General features: G+C 42.8%; 1 protein-coding gene across 3 annotated transcripts; it reads right to left on the minus strand.

Moving 5' to 3' along the window:
* Positions 1-2,245: 2,245 nt before the first annotated feature.
* Positions 2,246-21,209, minus strand: LOC106612790 (hepatocyte nuclear factor 1-beta-A). Of its 3 annotated transcripts, none has more exons than XM_014214283.3 (10): positions 20,646-21,209; positions 17,773-17,972; positions 17,158-17,428; positions 16,537-16,772; positions 9,965-10,116; positions 8,361-8,487; positions 7,910-8,101; positions 7,473-7,591; positions 6,584-6,628; positions 2,246-4,638 (listed from the first exon to the last, which is right to left on the minus strand). In XM_014214283.3, the coding sequence occupies exons 1-10, from the start codon at positions 21,014-21,016 to the stop codon at positions 4,618-4,620; spliced, it is 1,734 nt and encodes a 577-aa protein (XP_014069758.1). In that variant the 5' UTR covers positions 21,017-21,209; the 3' UTR covers positions 2,246-4,617. The 3 variants fall into 3 exon arrangements, with proteins under 3 accessions (XP_014069758.1, XP_014069760.1, XP_014069757.1); XM_014214285.3 differs by having other exon boundaries at positions 7,928-8,101; positions 16,525-16,772; XM_014214282.3 differs by having other exon boundaries at positions 16,525-16,772.
* Positions 21,210-22,434: the final 1,225 nt, after the last annotated feature.

Here is a 22,434-nt window from a genome sequence, read left to right on the forward strand (position 1 = left end):
GGAGGAAAAAGGGGGAGGCTTGCAAGCCGAAAAACACCATCCCAATCTTGAAGCACAGGGGTGGCAGCATCATGTTGTGGGGGTGCTTTGCTGCAGGAGGGACTGGTGCACTTCACAAAATAGATGGCATCTTGAGGCAGGAAAATGATGTGGATATATTGAAGCAACATCTCAAGACATCAGTCAGGAAGTTAAAGCTTGGTTACAAATGGGTCTTCCAAATGGACAATGATCCGCAAGCACACTTCCAAAGTTGTGACAAAATGGCTTAAGGACAACATAGTCAAGGTATTTGGAGTGGCCATCACAAAGCCCTGACCTCAATCCAATAGAACATTTGTGGGCAGAACTGAAAAAGCGTGTGCGAGCAAGGAGACCTACAAACCTGACTCAGTTACACCAGCTCTGTCAGGAGGAATGAGCCAAAATTCACCCAACTTATTGTGGGAAGCTTGTGGAAGCTTCTCACATAGCCTCTCACATAGCCTCTCACATACCCTCTCACATAGCCTCTCACATACCCTCTCACACCCTCCAAGCCTCTCACATAGCCTCTCACATAGCCCCCCCCTCTCACATACCCTCTCACATACCCTCTCACATACCCTCTCACATAGCCTCTAACATACCCTCTCACATAGCCTCTCACATAGCCTCTCACATACCCTCTCACATAGCCTCTCACATAGCCTCTCACATAGCCTCTCACATACCCTCTCACATACCCTCTCACATAGCCTCTCACATACCCTCTCACATAGCAACACAATCATGCTTAACCTCAGCTGAGCAATGTGAGAGACGGTGGCCAGGGTCCATGTATGAATTACATGTCATACATGTTGTTAGCAGTAGCCTCCCCTCTGTGTGCCCTCTAAAGACCTAGCCCACCCATAATAACAATGTGAGACTCCCAATACTGTGCTTACCGAGACACCAGATTGGCCCTTTCAAGTTGTTCTTCCTTGGGGATATTTCGGTTGTTGTTCCAGACAAGTGGGAAAGGTCTTCCACTGACTCCCTGTACTATTGGTCTGTCTGTCGCACTGGAAAGGAAGGAAAATAATCCTCTGCGTTGAAAATATTATGATTTAATATGGGGACGTGTTCATTGGTTTGCTCAGATCATAAGAAACATACTGATGATGCTTATACACACTAAAGTTTAGAACACACCAGGGTAGTTGAAATCAACTTGCTAGATTGCTTGGTGAAGGTGCCTTCCTGTTGGAAATTGAACACACACTTTAGATTTACAAACTTCAAAGACGCCGTTGTCTTATCTCATAGAAATACAACAGATCTTTGTAGAGGGCGCTGTCGTCTTATCACATAGAAATACAACAGATCTTTGTAGAGGGCGCTGTCGTCTTATCACATAGAAATACAACAGATCTTTGTAGAGGGCGCTGTCGTCTTATCACATAGAAATACAACAGATCTTTGTAGAGGGCGCTGTCGTCTTATCACATAGAAATACAACAGATCTTTGTAGAGGGCCAATAAACACAGAAATTGACCAACAGGGCTCATTGCTTCAAGGGTTATGTGCATTGTGTTACACATTGCTCCTACTGACAAGGAACACACACACACACACACACACACACACACACAGGGACAATGTGACAATGTGTACACCTGGGAATTCAGTGTGTCAATCAGATAGCTTGAATAAACATGATTTGCAAAGGCATGAGGGGTGTGGGGTCATCTGGTCGATAGGAATACATTCCTTTCACACTTCTCATAAGGAAACGGTCAGGTGAAAAGGTAACACTCGGGACGTTAATGTTGTAAAATGCCAGGTAATTTTGTGCTTAGGTTAGGGTGATAACCATTTACCTCAAGGTCCCTCTGAGTCATGATTAAGTATACATGTTGCAAGGGAGGAAGAATCAATCTATTGCAAAATCTGTCAACCACTCTTCCCACTGGGCAAAAACTGGTTGAATCAACATTGTTTCCACGTCATTTGAACAAGAAAATTCAATGACATTGAATCAATGTGGAAAACTGATTGGATTCGAGAAAAGTCATTAACTTAAGGGAATTTAGTATTTTTTCACCCAACTTTTATGCTAAATCCAATGACATCGGTGAAATTGTTTGGGGATTTCACGTTGAATTGAGGTTAGTTGACAACTCAACCAAATGTAAATCAAAACTAGATGTTGAAGCATCATGTGTATAACCTTTCTGTTAAAACACACCAAAACAGAAAACACTGACCAACACTAATTCATTCATTTTGAAAAAAAAGCTTTACTTGAATATCAACATTTTCTCAGAAAGTATAAATAATGATTTTAAAGGATTGATTTCCATTTTATACAAAAATACATCAAAGAGACAATAACTTGTCTTCGTCTGTCATCTACAGTTGAAAGTGGACCTGCATGCCCTCTGATTAGATGGCAGTGGGTATGTTTACAACAGATTGAAACAAGGTAGTACAAATAATAACAAGATAGTGACCTATTGAAAGGGAGTCTGTACAGTATGTGCCAACCAAAATATGGAGGTGGAGAGGGTATGACTTCAATTTAGAAAATATGAAGTAAAATAATTATTCAGAAAACACGCAGACAGTCTATACAAATGTTCATTATAAAAACCTGATTGTTTGTATCCTGTGCTTGTTTTTCTGGACCCCTCTGGTGGATTGGGATTTCATAAGTAACTAAGTGCGGCTGGTTATCCAACTCTCCATAACATTTCTCAACCTCTGTGGAATCCAGCCTGATTACATTGGCTGCTGTCACAACAAGAGATGCTTTCATCTTCCACCCATTCACAAGTTACAAGACTCATATCACTGTTTTGCTTGCAAATACCTGTAAATATTGTCATTGTCACGGGGGGAGGCTGTTATGATTTATAAAGGAGAAAAATAAAAAAGGGTCCAATTCCATATGTGTCTTTAAATGAGGAAACGTTGGGAATGAGGAAGTGGGAGGAGAGGGGAGGGAGCCTGGGAGGGCTAAAGTCCCATTCCTGAAATTCACCTGAACGGTATGAGCAAACATCAGTCAGAGAGAGGTCTCCCAGGCAGGCAGGCAGGCAGGCATTAGCCACCCTAGGATTGGGACAATGTGTGCATCCTAAATGGCACCCTATTCCCTATGTAGTGGACTACTCGTTTTAACCAAGGGTAGTGTCTTATATAGGGAATTTGGTGCCATTTGGGACAAAAGCTAGAAATGGGTTTGAAGGCATACAGTGAATATGTGAGTCAACACTCCCACAGGGCAGACTTTGTTTATGATATCATAGCACGCTGACTCTCTCTTCAGAACGAAACATGGGAAATGGGTGAAAGAAAAACACCCAAAGTGTCCAACTGAATTTCTGACTACTTTATATACAGTATCTACTGTACACGTATATAAAAAAAAAAAAAAAAAAAACTTTGGTTTAATGTTTTGTGTCATGTTGTGCGCAGCTCTGACAACAGAAACAACATGAGGGTCATTAAGTTCATAGAGTAATGGTGCGTCTCAGAAAGTCCTCTGTCTTCTGTTTGTAGAGTACTGTACACGTTTCAGTCTTCTGAGGCTTCATATGCACTTCATATGCACTTCTATGCACATTGCATAGTCCTTTAGTTCTAAAGATTGTCATATCTTTCAATCACAGTTTACAATTGGAACCAAATAAAAAATACAAATATATTGTCTATTATATTTCCCCCGTGTTTGGGAATTACAAATGTTGAAATCCTTTAGACACATGAACAAAGTTATAATTATCTGCACTATTGACTGTTCAGTACAGAAAATCACATTATGAAAAACAAACATGGAAGACTCCTTCAAACAGAACAGGTACGTATGTATATGAAATATCTATCTACAAAAACCTATACAGTTGCTCAGGACAAAGTTAATATGATTGTCATCCAGTAGTTCTGATAGTTGTGCATTGCCGTTGATAATATACAGTATAGTGGGGATCAGATTATTCAGATCTGCCCATCATGAATCCGGGCCCTGTGCCAGAGGGAATCACCCAGTCCCCCATACAGTCCATCCCCACCACAGCCCAACGTAGCTGGGCCGACTGAGGCAGATCGTGTCCTCTCACCCCAGCCTCCGTACGCCTTCATCTTTCCACATCAGATCATAGTAACATGTTAGTTCTTCATGGACATCCACTCCACCAGTCCTATTCTTACATACCACAGCATGTAAGGCATAATGTGAAGATCCATTTGTTTTGTTCCTTGATAATGTCACAAATGACTGGCCACATAGAAGCGATGACTTGTCATTTGCACACATTTTCAATGAAAAGATAGAGAAATGAATACTTTTTTCACAAGATTGTGTTTGTAGTGAAAAATCATACATCCTTGTTGTTGATCTTCTGTATGTCAGGGGAAATCCAGTTCTCCTCCCTTCATTTAGGTGTCCATTAATGCAAAATGTTAATTTCTCTCCCCTTCTCTCACTCCTCCTCTCCTCTCAACCTCCACCACTGCCACTGTGGATTTATTGACTGACTCATCGTCCAGTGCGCTGTTGCCAGTTATTAGGAGTTGTCATGGTTACCACAGTGAGTGGGTGGAAAAATGTGCTCCTGTTGCTAGGCACCAAGGAAGTCAGGTGTGTACTCTCACCAGGCTTGAAGAGGACACTGCAAAAAGAGAGACCAAGAGAGAGGGAAAAAAACGTCAGAGTGAGTACATCACACAAACAAAACCTATTCAATAACACAAGAAACAGTTTCTGGTGAGGATGTATTTAATATGTATTGTCATGATAATAGGTCCCATTTCTAAAGTCCCCATGGTGTCAGATTCAGATTGGATGTAAACGGCTACAGCAGATTTATCAGCCCTGTGGCCTACTGCCTACCTACGCCACACCTGACCAAATACATTCCACATCCTTCTTCCACTTCACTGAAAAGCCTTGCTTCCATTCAAATGGCCTTTTGGAGATTGTTTGTGGAATTCATGTTTTCCTTTCGCTCAAGGGGTGGAGGCAGTTGACCCTGGTGTGACCCTCTGGCCAGCAAACAGCCCTACCTGATAAAGGTGGAGGCCAGCTGCTCAGACCACAGTCTAACCCTAAGTGGAGGTGAGTTTAACATGGGGTGGGAGGGGTGTCCTCAGCAAACAAGAGTTATAAAGTCTGAGCATGTTGGTCATGTCATGAGAAGAGCCCACTGGCCTCTCTGCACCACCCAGTCCAAATAAAGACCTGAGAGGCAGCCTGGAGGAGCCTGCTGTCCAAACGCTGGCTCGTTTAAATGCTGCTCCACCTATAAAGCTACAAATATACCATGATATCATCAGAGCATAGCTCAAAACTAGACACCAATATGTTTAGGTTTATTTGCAATGCTCAGAAAAAACATTACTGATGACCGTCTTAGGTTTCGTTACTCAACACTGTAGAGCGATGGGTTCTACATACATATCAAACCAAAAGCCCCCGGTCAGTATCTTTCCAAAACCACTCTAACAAGGGGACAGTTTGCTTTCAAGCCAATCGGAGCATCTGCCAGAATGTTGCTCTGAGCGAGACATCTCAGCACTTCAGCCTGCCACCCAATGAGCAGTGACAGTGCTGCGGCCGGGCAGCATAGAGTGCTCTGTCTCAGGCAGCGTGGGAAATTGAGCGTGTGAAAGCAAAGCACAGAGGAAGGCATTTCAGGCTAGAGCGATCACTGGGACCAGGGAGATGTAGGAAAGGGGAAGAGCTGTAATTACAACAAAAAACACCCCCACCCTCACCCTATACTCCCCCACTATCAACCCCCATAACAGGGAAGTAAGTAGCAGGACACAAGCCTCCTGAACTTTGATTAACAGTGGGGTTCATTTCCTGATCAGGGGACTAGGTCTTGCCAGGCCAGGGAGCGACCAGCCCTCTTTCTCCCCAATGGAGAGGAAAGCGAAAGGAGGCATCATTAATCAAATGCCGTTCAGGATGAGGGCACGGGTGATTGATTGGTCCGGCCTTTCAAAGGAAATAGGAATTCTGAGGAGTATCCATACACCCGACTCCTTGGGCCAATGATTGAGATTTGTGGTCCACATGCTCAGACAAAAGCAGAGTGAACTGAGTACTAGGGTCAAACCCAGCATCAAAGCCAGAGCCTCACAAAAACATTAGCTGTGAAACCATTATGTGAATAAATAACGATTGCATTATTCAATATCTCATTAGTCTGATCTCATATTGCCATTCATTGACTTTAGATGCATAAGAAGGGTAGTGTATGTTGATTACACGAATTAAGGTTCCTGTATCAGTCTGTATTAACATTAATTTATGCCTATATAGTAATCTAAAGCACAGACATTTACTACGCAAAATATGGTATATTGCACACAAATATTCAGTTGAATGACCTTGGCTTTGGGACAACAACACATCACATTGGGGTGAATTCACTGAGCCAGAGCAGTTAAACTAAGTTTGCCTGGTATCAGATCGGTTTGTGCTCTTGCCAACTCCATTGCTGTCATTTTCAAGACCAATAGAGTTGGCATGATGGCACAAACAGACTGGCACTCGGGCTAAAACTAAGGGACTTTATTAAGTGACTGAATTAAGAAAATAGTATTTACCCAGGAGAGACCCCCCAGTTGCACCATCTTGTTTACGGTAGAATCCTAATGTAACAGGGATTAAACAAGTCAACACACAATCACAACACACAGACCTAGTGTGCAATCCAAAGGGCACCCTATTCCCGACATAGTGCACTACTTTTATCCAGAGCCCTATGGTGCATTATATAGGGAATAAGGTGCCATATGAGACACAGCCCTACTGTATCTATCCTAGTCTATCAGCCTACTGTATCTATCCTAGTCTATCAGCCTACTGTATCTATCCTAGTCTATCAGTCTACTGTATCTATCCTAGTCTATCAGCCTACTGTATCTATCCTAGTCTATCAGTCTACTGTATCTATCCTAGTCTATCAGTCTACTGTATCTATCCTAGTCTATCAGCCTACTGTTAGTGAGTGCTCAGTTCGGGGAGGGGGTTGCGTGTCGGCTGTGAGGAAGATTTGGTGTGTTAGTAGATAAAGAAATGAATCAAGCCGATCTCTAATGGGAGGTTTGCACAAGAAATAGTACAGCGCCTAAACTCTGCAAGCTCGGAATTGATTTTCAAGCTTTACAACTTACATTTACAACCACCTATATTTCACAAACATTTTAGTTTAAATACAGCTTATACAGTGTAACTTGTGCAAACATATCTCAGAGAGCAGCAAAAGGGATTATTCCTCACATTATATATGTACATGCTCTAATACACAGAGAGGTCAAATATCAGAGACTGAGGACAGACACTGAGGACAGACACTGAGGACAGACACTGAGGACAGACACTGAGGACAGACAGAGAGAGGAGACTGTATTGACAGAGTCAGGGCCAGGGTAGAGGGAGAGGGGCCTGATTGTGGCCTGTGTTAGATGAGACTGAAGCAGGTTAGTGACTGACTTGTTTGCTGGATGACATGGAACTGAGAGTACTGAGGCTGTTGGTGTCTGTCACCACCATGGCTGAGGGAAACCGTGACTGGTGGGAATACTGCATGGGCTCCTGCTTGTGAGGATACACTGCCATAGACAAAGACATAGAGAGAACATCTCATTGTTAATTTTAACCCAATAGATTCACCTTTATTAATTGGTTAGCATTAGGGTTAGGATTGGGGTTAGGATTAGGCTACATCTGTACATACTGAAATTGAGTTTCAAGCAAATTGCATATTAGCAGTAGCCTGGATGGCAGTCTGTTTCTGCTCTCTTGTCAACTCCTTATGGAATTGTCACGCTAAACAGAGCGTGTCAATGAGAGAAAAAGTATCTGGGACCAGGCTAAATCGCCATTATATCCCATCTATGACATGGCATTAGCATTCGTTTAGTGCTTACTAAGAGGCAGGTACTGACTGTGTGAGTGAGTCACGGTGGCCATGAAGGGCTGCTGGCTGGGGGACTGCTGCATCAGGCCATGCTGGTGGGGACTGTGGAGCTGCTGGGAGAACTGCACCGGCTGCAGCGCTGCAAGGCTCCCCGCCACGCTGTTGATCACTGGCACCGACTGAGACTGCGACGTGTTCAGACCTACAACCAAATAGAACCTCAGTGATTTGGCTCATGTCAAAAGCATGACAATAAAAGCATGGCTATATTCCCTATATAGTGCATTATTGCCAATTGGAGCTCAACCATTGTGTTCATACGAACGCACAAGAAAATAATACAAGAATGTGTGCATAAACAGAGGAGAATAAATGGGCAGTTATTACAGTAAGAAAGTCACTTGTGGAGACATGGGAAATGCAAAGCGCTGGCTGGTTGGTTGATTGGTTGGTTGACTCACTCTGTGCGATGGTCATGACTCCAGAGAGAGGCATGATGAGGTTCTGTGTCTGCTGGTGTGTGTGGTGGGAGCTGTGGATGTTGGTCAGCGTGCTCACAGGTGGCAAGCCTCCACCTGACGCAGACATCTAGAGAGAGAGACACACTAAGAAACTTAGTGATACCATTCTGGACCAAAAATGAAGTCATGTACTGACAATATCCTAAATCTAACATGCTAACTGGATATAAGGATGGTTAAATCAGGGTATAGAGTAAAGTAAATCACTTTAGAAGTGAAATCAGATGTTCTCAGCAATGCAGCTCACACAGATAAATGTTGAGTTAGTTCTGCTGCGTTTTTATTGTCTTCCTTCTCAGGTTTTGCTCGGTGTAGATGACTGGAGTTACACAAACACAGTGTAACTCCAGTCTGTGTAAGTCCAGTCATCTACACCGAGCAAATCCTGAGAAGGAAGACAATAAAAATTGAAAAATCTGATGATAAAGCATAAAAGCACAGACTGAATGTAGTAGTGTGTATGCATGTGTGTGCACGTGGGTGTGTGTGTGTTCATATTTCCTGCCAGCTGCTCTGAGAGGAGGGGATGATCAGACAGGGGATGTATCTGAAATCGCACTCTGTTCCCTATATAGTGCACTATGGGCCCTGGTCAAAAGTAGTGCACTATATAAGGAATAGGGTTCCATTTGGGACTCAGACAGTCATCTGTACGGTACCCATAGATAACAACCTGTCTGCTCTGACCTGTTCCACACTATACTGACCTGCCCTCCCTACGAACATCTAACTTCCTACTGACAGGAGAGGATGACAAATGTATTATGAATCATCAGGGATCTTCTCACTAAATAAAATGGTTTATTTTCAACTTGGTTAGATTTAAACATGGCAAATCTGGTTAGTGTCATAAACTCGTTATTATTCTGATACTAAGAATACAATATAATAGTTTTTTGGCACCAGCGTTCAAGAGTTAGTCTCTGCATGTACTGTACTGTCAAGTTTCACTTTCACCAATCAAATATTGGACTAGGGCAGAGGGCTGAGTTTCTCCCCTCGCGCTCCCTTTTCTGAAGGTAGAAAAAACATTCAACATAATCAAGCGCTGTCGTCATTTCCCTGGCAGAGCAAGCAGTGCTGAGCGCTCCAATCTCCGCTTCTTTTTACAGGGCATTTAATCAATAAGCGCATAATGCAGAATGTTTCTTTGTCAGGTTTATCGGCTCAGCTCTGGACCTACCCGGTTCACTTTGGTGGTGAAGGCGTACTGTATGGCCTGAGCCAAGGCCTGCCGCCTGCCTGCCTGCCTATCTGCACGTTCCACAGAGAGAAGCACAATGCTGTAACTGTTGTTCCCTACAGACTGTTCCATGGGAGTCTGGCTCCGGGACCTACTTTATATGTCTACGGTTGCGTACCAAATTATACCCTATTGCCTTATATAGTGCACTACCTTTGCCCAGAGCACTATGGTGCACTATATAGGGCATAAGTAATGCAGTATAGAGGGAATAGGGTGCCATTTGGAACGTACCTCATGTTAAACGCAGCCCTGGTCCTTATCTAATCAGAGGCCAGGAGGGCCCAGGTGTGTTACTCACCATCTTGGCATCAGGTGACAGCAGACTGTGGCTGGGGTCCAAGCTGCCCGGAGACACCTGCTGTAACACCGACTGGCTGGTCGACATGCTGCCGTGGTGACTGATGGTCGTCGAGGAGCTGACCTCACTGGGTCCCTGTTGGCTGTACCGCACTGGAGGGAGGGAGGGAGGGAGGGAGGGAGGGAGGGAGGGAGGGAGGGAGGGAGGGAGGGAGGGAGGGAGGGAGGGAGGGAGGGAGGGAGGGAGGGAGGGAGGGAGGGAGGGAAATTGACAGATTGTTAGATTGAGAGTTTATTTCTTGACCTAACAACATCTGTGTTACACAGGATAACAGTATATAGGGTAGAGAGATATGGTAGCAGGCCTCTCAGTATGACTAAGTGTGCTATGTCAGCAGGTGCTCCAACCCATCAGACTCACCTGCTCTTTGACTCAAACAGGGAGAGCAGAGCAAACAAACACACTGACCCCTCCACTGGTGCTATCAGCCCAGCTCAGCCAAGGCCATTTAGTGAGTACAATACACCGTACACCAGCCCCCCACAATCCCAGTCCTAGACTTTATGAACTCAAGCACCATTGTTTTTTAGAAAATCAACACTACAGCTTCAAACACCACAAATACAATTATTTACATTCAATCCAAACAGTTGCAATTCTCATTAAATTCATTCAACATTAAAGTCCTAAACTGCCATAGAGGCACCAGAGAGTCAACATGCAGGGAGTTCTGTAGGTTATTCCAACAATGGGGGGCACTAAAACGGAAGGCAGATTTACCTAGATCGGTACATAACCATCCCCATGAACGGGTTTGGTGTCTCATATTTTGTCATTTTAACAGTGAAGTGAGGTAGGTCGGAAGCTTGTGTAGTCGAGCTTTGTAAACAAAAAGGGAGTAATGAAGTGATCTACGGGACTTTAATGAGGACCAGCCAACCTTTTGATACAGGATGCAGTGATGTGTATTAAAACAGTCACCTGTGATAAAGCGAAGGGCGCTATGATAGACGGCATCCAAAGGTTTAAGAGTAGTGGCTGCTGCATTCTGGTAAATGGTGTCACCATAGTCAAGGACTGGCATGTAAAGTTGACTGTACAATCTGCTTCCTGCTGTTTAGGGAGAGGCATGATCTATTTCTATAAAATAAGCCTACTTTAAATCTCAACTTTATAACTAGCTCATCATGTAGTAATGTAAAATGATTGTCAATCCAAAAGGCCATATATTTCTAGGTGGGAATCAGCTCGATGAAAGAACCATCCATTGCATAAATGTGTAAGCATCTGAAATATTTATATGAGAATTATAAAGCAGCAAACACTTAGTTTTTCCCGCCTTACGTACCAATCTTAAATCAAAGCAACAAAATCACATTGCAGCTCCAACATAGCCTGGTCAGCCGTAGGGGCAATAGTGTACATAACAGTGTCACCTGCATACAGATTGATGGTACAGGTTTTTTCAGCTAGACCAATATTATTTATACAAATAGAAAAGAGGACAGGTCAAACAATAGACCCCTGCCGGACACCTTTAGTAATATTGAGGAAACTTGACACCATCAGAAAGCACACATTGTGTCTTGTCTGACAGATAGTTCCCAAACCACTTGTAATACGCCTGGTTGAGGCCCATTTTAGACAACCTTTGAATGAGTAGGGGAGGGTCGACAGTATCAAAGGCCTTGGATAGGTCTATAAATATGGCAGCACAGTGATTCCTACCCAGCATGGAAAGGATCCCTCTGTGCCCAGGTACACCTATGAAAGTGAAGAAATGCCTTCTATGTACAGTATGTCATCAATAGGGAACCCTGCTATGTTCTCACCTATCCTTCCACTGTCCAAACACTTAGTCACTGAATTCTGTGACATCACTGAATGACCCATCTCTTAATCCCGTGTCTAGATCCATTGTTGTCTCCCACCTCCATTGGCCACCGGGGCCAAAGGAATGCTGCTCTCCTCCTATCAAATAGATGTTTGCCAATCCTGGCCCCCTTTGATACCAACAGAGCAAACATTACACATTTACAACCAATGTCAAACACATTCTTATCCTGTAGTCTCAGTCTCACACAGAGTCTCCCTCCCTCCCCCCTGGAGAGCAGAGCAGTGGGCTGTGACACTGGGCCAGTACCAAATGGCACCCTATTCCCTATATAGTGCCCTAATTTAGACCAGGGCCTATAGTAGTGCACTATGTAGGGAATAGGGTGCTATTTGGGACAAAACCACTGTGACAGTGTTTACTCTCAGATCCCACATCTTCCCTGGGCCCTCTGTCCCTGACCCACGCATGTCACACTGAGTGCCCTGTCTGTCACAGTCACAGATAGTCACAGACAGTCACAGACAGTCCCAGACAGCCACAGACAGTCCCAAACAGCCACAGACAGTCCCAAACAGCCACAGACAGTCCCAAACAGCCACATACAGTCACAGACGGTCACAGACAGCCACAGACAGTCCCAAACAGCCACAGACAGTCACAGACAGCCACAGACAGCCACAGACAGTCCCAAACAGTCACAGACAGTCATAGACAGGAGACACCAAGCATCATATATCTGCCATAAAATAATGGGAGACCGTATCTCACTCAAAATAAAGTTTACCTTAGTAAAAACATGCTTTACCGCCTGGGAAATACAACTAAATCAGACCAAAGAATTTACCATTTTCATCTTGACTGTATTTCATTCACTAACAACAAACATGTTGTCCAGTCTGTCCAGGCAGACCACAAGAGAACCACAGACAGACCTCATATTGTCTTGAACATCACACTAGCAACCCCACAGCACTTGTTAACACCGCTACAGAACAATACCGCACTCCATCAGGCCCATGACCCCCATACCCTCACAATGGCAGAGGACTCATAAACAGGCATTTATCTCCAAGCTGGACATCCTGTAAAGTGTCAAGGGGAGAGAGGTGCTATTCAGGCCAGCTTTGTTTTCCTGTGTCAGGCAGTAATTCTGGCTGCAGGGAACCCCAATCCCAGGAAAGCTTCCGTCGTCTAGTCTGTCTGAGGCAATTGGTCATTTGGAAGGAGGAGGAGGGCTCCATTCCTGGGACACCAGTGGGGCGGCCAGCGGTGTCCACATACCAACCTATTCACCCCCAGTTTGTTATTGGGTTATTATAAAGATGCTGTCAATATAGCTTGAGATTAAGAAATCTTTCTTCCTCAAGATAACGTTATATTAGAGAAAAAAACAACCCAAAATGTAAACAACTACTGTACTTTCTGGCTGCATGACATTTGACCAGTTTCAGACTGTGTCCTACATCCGCTCTTATTTACATCCTAACAAAAGGTAGCTAGCTCCTCTCTATCACTAAATTCTCAGCTGAAATATGGTTTGAGCTAAATCAACCACAATACCAAGCACCCTGAGCACTGGACCAGGGGAGACTAGAAGTAGACCAGGGGGAGGGTGAGAACCCTGTGAAGGGGAGTGATAGCGTAGGCAGCAGGGAGTTGCAGCATGTTTAAAAGGCTTCAGTGCTCTGTGTGACCCATGTAATATCAAAGCCCCTCTTCCCATCCCCAGGCACTGGTCATTGAAGCTTCGCTGCATATGAGAGACCTAACGGGTCTCTGCAGGACGTAGCAGGCCTTGGTACCTCTCTGACCAGGCTGGGGCTCCCAGTGGACAGAGCAGGGCCAGGCATAGGGCAGGCCTTGCCTCTCTATCCCGCGGCCAGGCAAACTCCCACATAGCCTTGGGTGACACAAGGCATTGAGGCAACACAACCTTCTCACTATTTTTCCCTCCTATAATATGAGGTTTTACTCTCACTGTTATTAAATTAAAAAACACTGTTTTCAGAGGATTACCAAATGAATAGAACGTGCCCATTACACCAGTCTACCAGGTATTGAACCACACTCCCCTCACTGCAGTCTTAATTTTACAGCTTAAAACTTTCCAATGTGTCAGATTAGGGGGGAGATTCCTGAATCAGCAGGCTTTGCCGTGTGAGACGAGGGAATATCCCAAAAAAATGAAATATCAGCAGGTTATCAGGCATTCAATTCAATCTCTTAGCACATTCTGGTGAAAAAGATGCTACTGTTGCTGAATTATCTGGGTTGATTGGCACGTCAGCGTTTTTATCTCAGCTTTGATGCAGGTCAACATAAAGGGAGGGCCTATTTAGAACTCTAGACAGCACTTACATTCAATATTATTGACACAGAAGTAGCAACAAAAAAGAAAAGCCGCCCACCTCTATACTTTGCTGAGAGATGTATGAAACTGCTCCCTGTGCTTAGCTTTCAGATTCACCCCCAAAGAACAAAACAATACTTTTTTAATGGTGAGCGAGCGTTGCGCCTTTTCCTTTTCAATGATTATCACATTTTTGGGTTGCACCTCGACTCACATTGGTTGAGCGTCCTCTACTTCTTTCCAGATTCACTCTCAAAGAAAGAAACATGACAACTATACACAACACAACAGTATGGTCATGACATCCTTTCCCATAAAGTATGGTGAAACACACACACAAACACACACGTATTGGCATCTGTTTCGTTTAGAAAAGGGTTCAATTCCAATTGCCTATTCTCAATAAAAACGTAGGTTGTATGGTTAAATGAATGATCCAAGGGGAAACTATGGCCCTAAAAGTGTTATGGCCTCAGACACATGGATCATTCAGCTGATGAAACAGTTTGATTAGACCAACAGTGTGTGTGAATCACCTATTACATGTATGTATTTACACGTGACTAGTAACAGAAGATATCTATACATTTGTTTTGTTTTGGTCTTTTACCAAACACTGACGGTAGAATAACCTCATCTGTCCCCCCAAAATACTATTTGACTGTTTCTCCCATTGTGACCAATCAAGTTAACTCACCCTTATCAATAGAAGTAAGAGAATCAATGAAAACTCCAGGAGTAAGACGTTTTCCTTGATGTGACCTGATAGTGACCTCCCTCACATAACTGTTGTAGTGGCTCTGAAGGAGGGGGTTACCCACACCTCACTATAGGCTGGAGCACAAGGGGTCATCAGTCCTGTCTGGCCAGAAAAGAGCCAATACCCCAGAGGACAGCTCCTGCTGCTCTGGTCTGCAGAGCGCCCAGCCCCAGCCTCCCTCGGCCACTATACTGACGCCCCATAAAGGTGAGGGGGGAGGCTTTAAAATAGGCCCTCCCCAAGGCCCAGCAGTGATAAATGAACCTAGGTTACAGTCACTGCAGTCTTCCAATACGCCACAGACAATAGGGACCCCTGCCAGGCTGGGGTATAGAGAAGAGAAGTCAGGGGAGCCACTTATCAAAGGACTGGGAGATGTAGTAGCCAAGGATTTTAACTGTCCATTAAGCATGCATAACACAGGCCGTGGCCTAGCAACGCGATGAGGCAACCTGCTGGGGTGCTATTGTCAGGCCAGGGGCTGACACTGAAAAACAGCTGATGCTGTTGGCAGCACACCGGCAGGACACCTTGTAAGCAGGCAACCGAGGGCTAGGGTGAGCAAAGTACCTTCCTCTTCTGACCCTTACCCTATCCCTCTACAACCAGCCCCTTCTCTCTCCCCTCCACACAAGCCTATCATTGAACCTAGCTCCTCAATTTGCAACCTGAGGTCAATGCTTGGTCAGGTGTGCTGGGAAAAACCACAAGCAAACAGAGCATGGGCTAATGGGCCCAGTATAACCAAAGGTAAAAGAGCAACCCGAGGCAAACGGCTTGTTTTTCTAGAGAGTTGACCTCGTGTTCTAACTTGAAAGAACGACAAGGGGCTTTGATTGAGTTCCTCCAATCATTGCTTTTATGGAGGTGAGCGATGGCACTGAGGATAATGCTGTGCCAAGATATCAGCTCCATTTTATCTCTTATAGACACCGGTAGATGGCTAAATTGCACTGAGTGCAAACAGCATTATGATGTTTAACGGTCAGTTTGTTGGATTTCCTCTTTACAACTTCAGGAACTTTGTTGATTCCCCAAAAAGTCACCATTGACCGACCGACCTTATGCTTATAGAGTGAATGTGGAAGTAGTGGTTATAGGTTGAACTAGCGCTGAATCCTTCCGTGACCCTGCCCTGACCCTGGCCTGTCACAGGACTGCTGCTCTTTGTGCCACTCTCCTGCTCCTGCCTGCCTGCCTGCTGACTTTGGAGTGGAGATTGCAGGTACAATGTGGATTGTTCTCGGTGTGTTGTCAAATATCAGAATAACAATGACATTTGCTCAGCTCCCTCAGAGACTCTTATTGATCACTTGCCCTCTCTCTTCTCTCTCCCTGATCTCATCAACCATTTTTCTCTCCCTCCATTCACTCTTGCTTGGGGATGAAAATAAAATCATCCAATTATTTTGCCAACCATTGTTCTTCTAATTGTCAAAGACATGTCCCTGATCAGGATACCATAGTGATTAAATGCACTCAGATCATGGCTGGGACAGGTCCAGCAGTAGGAAAGCCCACATGTTTTATCATTCCATGATTGTGTGTAGTATTATATTAGATATAATAGCAGAGTAATGTACTGTGGTATGCATGTGATGTGGAGACGCTACCTTGCATCTTACTAGGGGGGGATGCGCTGGTCTGGGAGCTGTGGGGGTGTGGGGAGCTGTGGCTGTGAGACAGGAGAGGGTTCATGCTGTGGATGGGAATGGGGTAGGCGTCCATCGCCAGCTTCTGACGGAAGGCCTCTTCCTTACGCCGGTTGGCAAACCAGTTATAGACCCGTACCTCAGTGACCAGGTTAGAGCCCAGCCCATGAGCTTTAGATGGAGACACCCCTCTCTGGAGACACTCAGCCCTATAGGAGGAGAGATTTAAATAGTATCAATGGAATAAAATGGAAAAGAACAAAGGGGAAGTATAATGGTAGTTGCATTGGAATGATAGTTGGATACAGTAAACAAAGAGAGACATTCAACCCTGTCAAAATCATTCTAAGCTAGGGCCATATGCTGCTGTAATAATGGAGTTAGTATCAAATAAGATGTGCCAAACATTCAATTATTGAATGGAAGAACAAAGTTGTGTCCCTTTTTCCCAAATGGCACCCTATTCCCTATATAGTGTATTACTTTTGACCAGAGCCATATTGGCACCAGTGGACTAAATAGGAAATAGGGTGACATTTGGGACGCAGCCCAAAAGGCGTAACTTTCTCATTCTCCAACACGTCCTCCGCTCACCTGTTGCACTCCTCCACCAGCGCCTCCCGCTCCTCTTTGCTGGGGTTCTTCTGTCTTTCATAGGCCTGGTAGAGGATCTGTTGGGATGCAGGCCCCCATTTAAAACGGTTCCGTCTCATTTTCTTGCAGGAGGGTTCAGAGCCCACCTCCTCCCCTTGCTGCCCCATGCCCTGACCAGGAGGGTTGAACTCTGGGAAGAAAAACAGCACCTGATCCTGACTGCCTTTGTCGGTCATATTGCTGACAGAACCTTGAACTGCCTGGTTGAATTCTGGAAAATAAGAACAAGGTACATTCAATGCATCTCATGTCACATAAAAACATTGTATTGGGTGGAATGGAGACAAATCAATAAGACAATAAGAAGAAATAAGGCATAATTTAATGAGGGACAATTTCACAATATGTAGCCTATACCCTAATGATAAATCAGACACATTTGAGGCATAGGCTTACTGGAATATGATGCTGACCATATGTAGAGCCGAGATATGACATTTATTTTCATGCAAATTGTGTTGTGGATGGCCATTAGCATTATGACGCCCAGGCCAACACACCTCTGTGACTCTAACTGTATCAAAGGCTGTGTGAGAAACTCAAATATTAACTTACGTCTGAGAACTTCCCGCTGTTTCCTGACATACCAGGTGTAGAGCGCCGCTCGCTTCTGGGTTTTCATGGGCGTGCCTTTGTTGAGGTGCTGTGAGAGGTGAGACTGATTTAGCCCGGTTACGTCCACCACCTCGCGCTGTGGTATGTTGTGCTGTTGCATGTAGCCTTTGATAATGCGGGCGGCACGCCACGGGTCCTCACTGCGGTTAAATAAAACACACATAAAACAATATTCGAATCACCTTGCTAAATACATGTTATTCGTTCTATTAGTAGCCTAATAGTGTTATGTGTATAATGGCCTATAGGTGTTGGTGCTAAATTAGCACCAACTCCTAGGCTATAGACCATTATACACCATAACACTCATACTAATACCACTGCTAATCTAATGTATTATTCATTGGCCAAATACATTCCTAACCTAGCTTCAGCATCAAGATACAGCACGAACATGTATTTCCCTTGGTTTATTCTATTCGTTTTTCTCTCGGACTTCTTCGCCTGACGTTATCCCTGTTTTGCAAGGCCCCAAGTTTAAGTATTTTTGGGGGGTTGGGACAATTGTTAAGTACCCTAATAAACGACCATTACTCATTGTATTCAATAGGATGTAAATATTTTCAAAGGTTACTGATTTTACTGAGATAGTGTAAATCGCCTGGATGACTTCAAGTGGTGTATTACTTAAGTAAAAATACGTTAAAGTACTACTTTAGTAGTTTTTTGGGGTATCTGTACTTTACTATTTATATTTTTGACAACTTTTAGTTTTACTTCACTACATTCCAAAAGAAAATAATGTACTTTTTACTCCATACATTTTCCCTGACAACTAAAAGTACTCGTTACATTTTAAATGCTTAGCAGGGCAGAAAAATGGTCCAATTCACGATCTTATCAAGAGAACATCCCTGGTCATCCCTATACTTGCCTTTGATCTGGCGGACTCACTAAACACACATGCTTGTGTGTAAATTATGTCTGAGTGTTGGAGTGTACTTTAGTCATTTTCTATTAAGGTATCTTTACTTTTACTCAAGTAGGACAATTGGGTACTGTTTCCACCACTGGTGATCTCATAATACGTTCAGAAATCTGAAAACACTCCGAATCAGGCCTATTTTCAATTCAGTGTTATGACTGTAGCTAAGAGGCAACCCTGGTGAATTTGAACATCTAAATCCTAGACCTTGGTTTATACCTTTTCCACTGTTTTTGAAAAGTCAATATTTCATAGCGGATGTGAGATACTAAGGATATAGGATACAGAAATATATTACAAATGCTACTAAATTAGGCTATCAAATAATCTAAACTAAGCACCAATAGGATAGGCCTAGTGTACATTGGTTTAGAAGCACAGTATTTTATGTCATCTGAGTCTGACACACACTGACGTTCTAGTCTACATTTTCCCATTTGGACAATAGGCCTATAGGCCTAATCAAATTCAGACTAAATAATCCCAGAATCGAGTATGAATCAAATAAATAAATAGGTGATTTGGTTGAATAAGATCATGTTGTTTGCTTAAACATAGGAAATTGATAATACATTGATAATAAATTGAAGAAATGTATCAATTCAAGGCTTCCATCCAAAATTGCATTCAATTATCGAAGAATACACTTGCCCATGGTCTAAAATCCTCTGAATTATTCCAATGCTTCAATTATATCAACTATAAACAATTGCACAATTGCACCCAAGGATGACAGCTCAATAGGAGGTTTATGGCGATAAAAAAAAATCTATATATCAAAACAACTTAAAAGGCCTAGAATATATGCGCAGCTTGCTGTAAAATATTACAGTAAAATAACACTTAGATTTATCCTACCGTCACAGTCATCTCAGATTAAGTATTGACTTCACATGGGTCATTTTTGCAAATCTACACACAACTGTTTGTTTTGGAGAATTAAGTCTGCGGGTTTATGTGTTGGTTTAGATGTTGGTTTATAACATTCGACAATGAATAACCAGATCTCCATTCACTCTAATCATACAACACTGTGTATCTTTCAGTTGATGATTTATAGAATACAATTAATAATAACTTAACTACACGTGGGTTAGTTTTGATTTTCTGCCGGCCACTTGATCATGTTACTAGCGTAATGAATGAACATTTATAAATGTATTTTAGAAGATAAATTAAGACAATAACAACATATATAAAGATTAAGGCCTTTATAGACTACATTCATCAAACAAAATAATATTTGCTTCAAGAAGTGTTGCAATATTTCACCAGAACGTTATTCTTATTCTTACTATTAGAGCCTGTATCTAGTGCAACATAAACAAATGCGTGGGTGTGAATTCACTTTCTCTTCTTGCACTGCCATATATAATCTAAGTGAGAGAGATCGAGTAAGTTAATAATAATAGATCTCGTTGATATTTTGCTAAGGTAAATAAATAAGAACCCGTGTGGATAATTAGTAACTACAACGCGAAAGTACTACTTGCGCATTATTTTAAACTTGTAAACACAGGGAACATATTCCCTTGCGCTTTACATTTAAATTAAAATGTGTTTTTACAGGAGTTTTGTCAGCATTCTAAAATACAGACACGATGCAGATACACTTCTTGGGGCGGAAGGTAGCCTAGTGGTTAGAGCGTTGGGCCAGTATCTGACAAGGTAAAAATCTGTCGTTCTTCCCCTGGACAAGGCACGCAGTCATTGTAAATATATGTTAACTATAAAACGTTTTAAATGCACTGAAATTACAACAAAATCTAAAACAAGTAGGCATATCCATAATAACATATCTTTTTTGTGAGCCTTTCCCTACACATTCATTCGGTAATGAACAGTCCTAAATGTATGCAATTAAACATTTAAAGTTGTATCCACTTACGCTAATATTCGGTCAACTTCTGCCCTCTGCTCCGCTGCTTCCTCCGTGTTAAGCGACTGGAGTTCTTTTAGTATCGGTGGGGTATCGAAATCATCTCCGTCCTCGGACCCCTCGTCTCCCGACAGTTTGCCCTTACCGTGCCCGTTGCTCAACGTAAGAAATACCGGCTTCGAATCCGAATCATTTCCGTTGATTTTAGAACTTGGCGGAGACATGTGTAGATTCTCCAACTTAACTCCAAAGCCATTCGGGCTAGGATCCATATCGTCCAACGCTTGGATCAGAACATCTTTGGTAACTCCGGAATCTAACAAGGCGCTCAAGAGCTCCTGTTGGAGAGATGTCAACTTGGACACCATTTTCGAGAACATTAAAAAAAAAGTTAAATTCTGAACTAAAAGGGAGGCTGAGGAGAATAAAGAACTAGAAAATACAAAAATAAAGTTCGTTCTTTCTTCCTCTCGTGCTCCAGTGTTTATGTGAATTCCCTACTCCTGACACCTGCTCAGAGAAGCTGGTTCACTTCCCAGTTGAGGAGAGTGATATCATTTGCCATGATGCTTTCAGAGGGCAGGGAATATAAAACATGGTAATTAGTGGGCTGGCTGATGGGGTCTTTATGCAAATCGTCAGAAGAGGGCTGCACTGACTAACTGAAGCAGGTAGACCTGACAGTGTTTACACTGGAGCGCTGTTGCTTTTTATTGGCTCTGCTTATCAGCAACAAAACTTTCATGAACTTTGGACTCTGTTGTATAAAGACTTTGGTGAAAGAGGAGGGATGGTATACTTGTGATAATAATTACTCTACTACGACGACTACTACTAATAATGATAATAATAATAACACATTGTAATTATAATAATATTGTATAGACAATATCATATATTATTCATTATAGCATTTATCGTATCAACTGTGTTTATTTTTGTGGTTGTCATTAAATTAAACAGAAAAACATGCAAGCTACATAACATGTATGCTACACAACGTGACACATTCTTAATTATTCACCTACTGTCATAACAAAGTATTTACACAAGCTCGATTATTTCATTATAAAAAAGAATCTGATTGTGATATTGTTTTTTTTTTTATTGTTTTTTTTACATAGGACTATAAATATATCTGAAACGTCTTGGCCTATGCATAACAGGTCTGCCAGTCTTGGGCTTGTATTTTAGTTTTTCTATATCTTTCTCATAAGATTTATAGTCTATAGGAATGTCTGACCATTTAAACCGCTGTTCCAGTGAGTTATTTTTTATATATATCAGAATAGACATTAGAAGAGGAGGAGAGGAATCCATGAACAGATCAGCGCTGGAATCGTGGCCAAAGTTCAAACGCTCTAGTCGCAGAATGGCGCGCTGAGGACGTACCAGATTGACCAGGCCAACAAGCAGGTGCCGATTAATATCATTTTTATTTATTTATTTATTTTATTTAACTTCTATTTAACTAGTCAAGTCAGTTAAGAACAAATTCTTATTTACAATGAAGGCCTACACATCACAGTAAGCCTACACAATCGGGCAGGTTCGGTGACCTGTAGAACGGGGAGAACTAAACAAATGAAGTAGGCTAATATGGAAGAGTTGGTTGGTATAGTCATAAGAGCAAAATGTGGCCTGGAATTGTAATAATTTTTTATTCATATGAAAATGTATTAATACTGCTTAGCATATTGGTTAACAAGATGTTGATTATATCATATCTGATACAGTGGTATTGCCTGCCAATAATTATACCGCCCTTACTGTCAGTGTAGTATCAATACTCGTGGTT

This window comes from Salmo salar, chromosome 09, assembly GCF_965601325.2.
Source record: "Salmo salar chromosome 09, fSalSal1, whole genome shotgun sequence".
Classification (NCBI taxonomy): domain Eukaryota; kingdom Metazoa; phylum Chordata; class Actinopteri; order Salmoniformes; family Salmonidae; genus Salmo; species Salmo salar.

What these genes read in the sequence shown, in the direction of transcription:
- LOC106612790 (XM_014214282.3), bottom strand. Translation starts at nt 21,016, where the DNA reads ATGTTCTCGAAAATGGTGTCCAAGTTGACATCTCTCCAACAGGAGCTC. An exon ending in CTGGTGGAGGAGTGCAACAG is followed by an intron (nt 16,773 to 17,157) that starts GTGAGCGGAGGA and finishes CTCCTCCTATAG; the next exon opens with GGCTGAGTGTCTCCAGAGAG. An exon ending in AGTCATGACCATCGCACAGA is followed by an intron (nt 8,102 to 8,360) that starts GTGAGTCAACCA and finishes ATTTGGTTGTAG; the next exon opens with GTCTGAACACGTCGCAGTCT.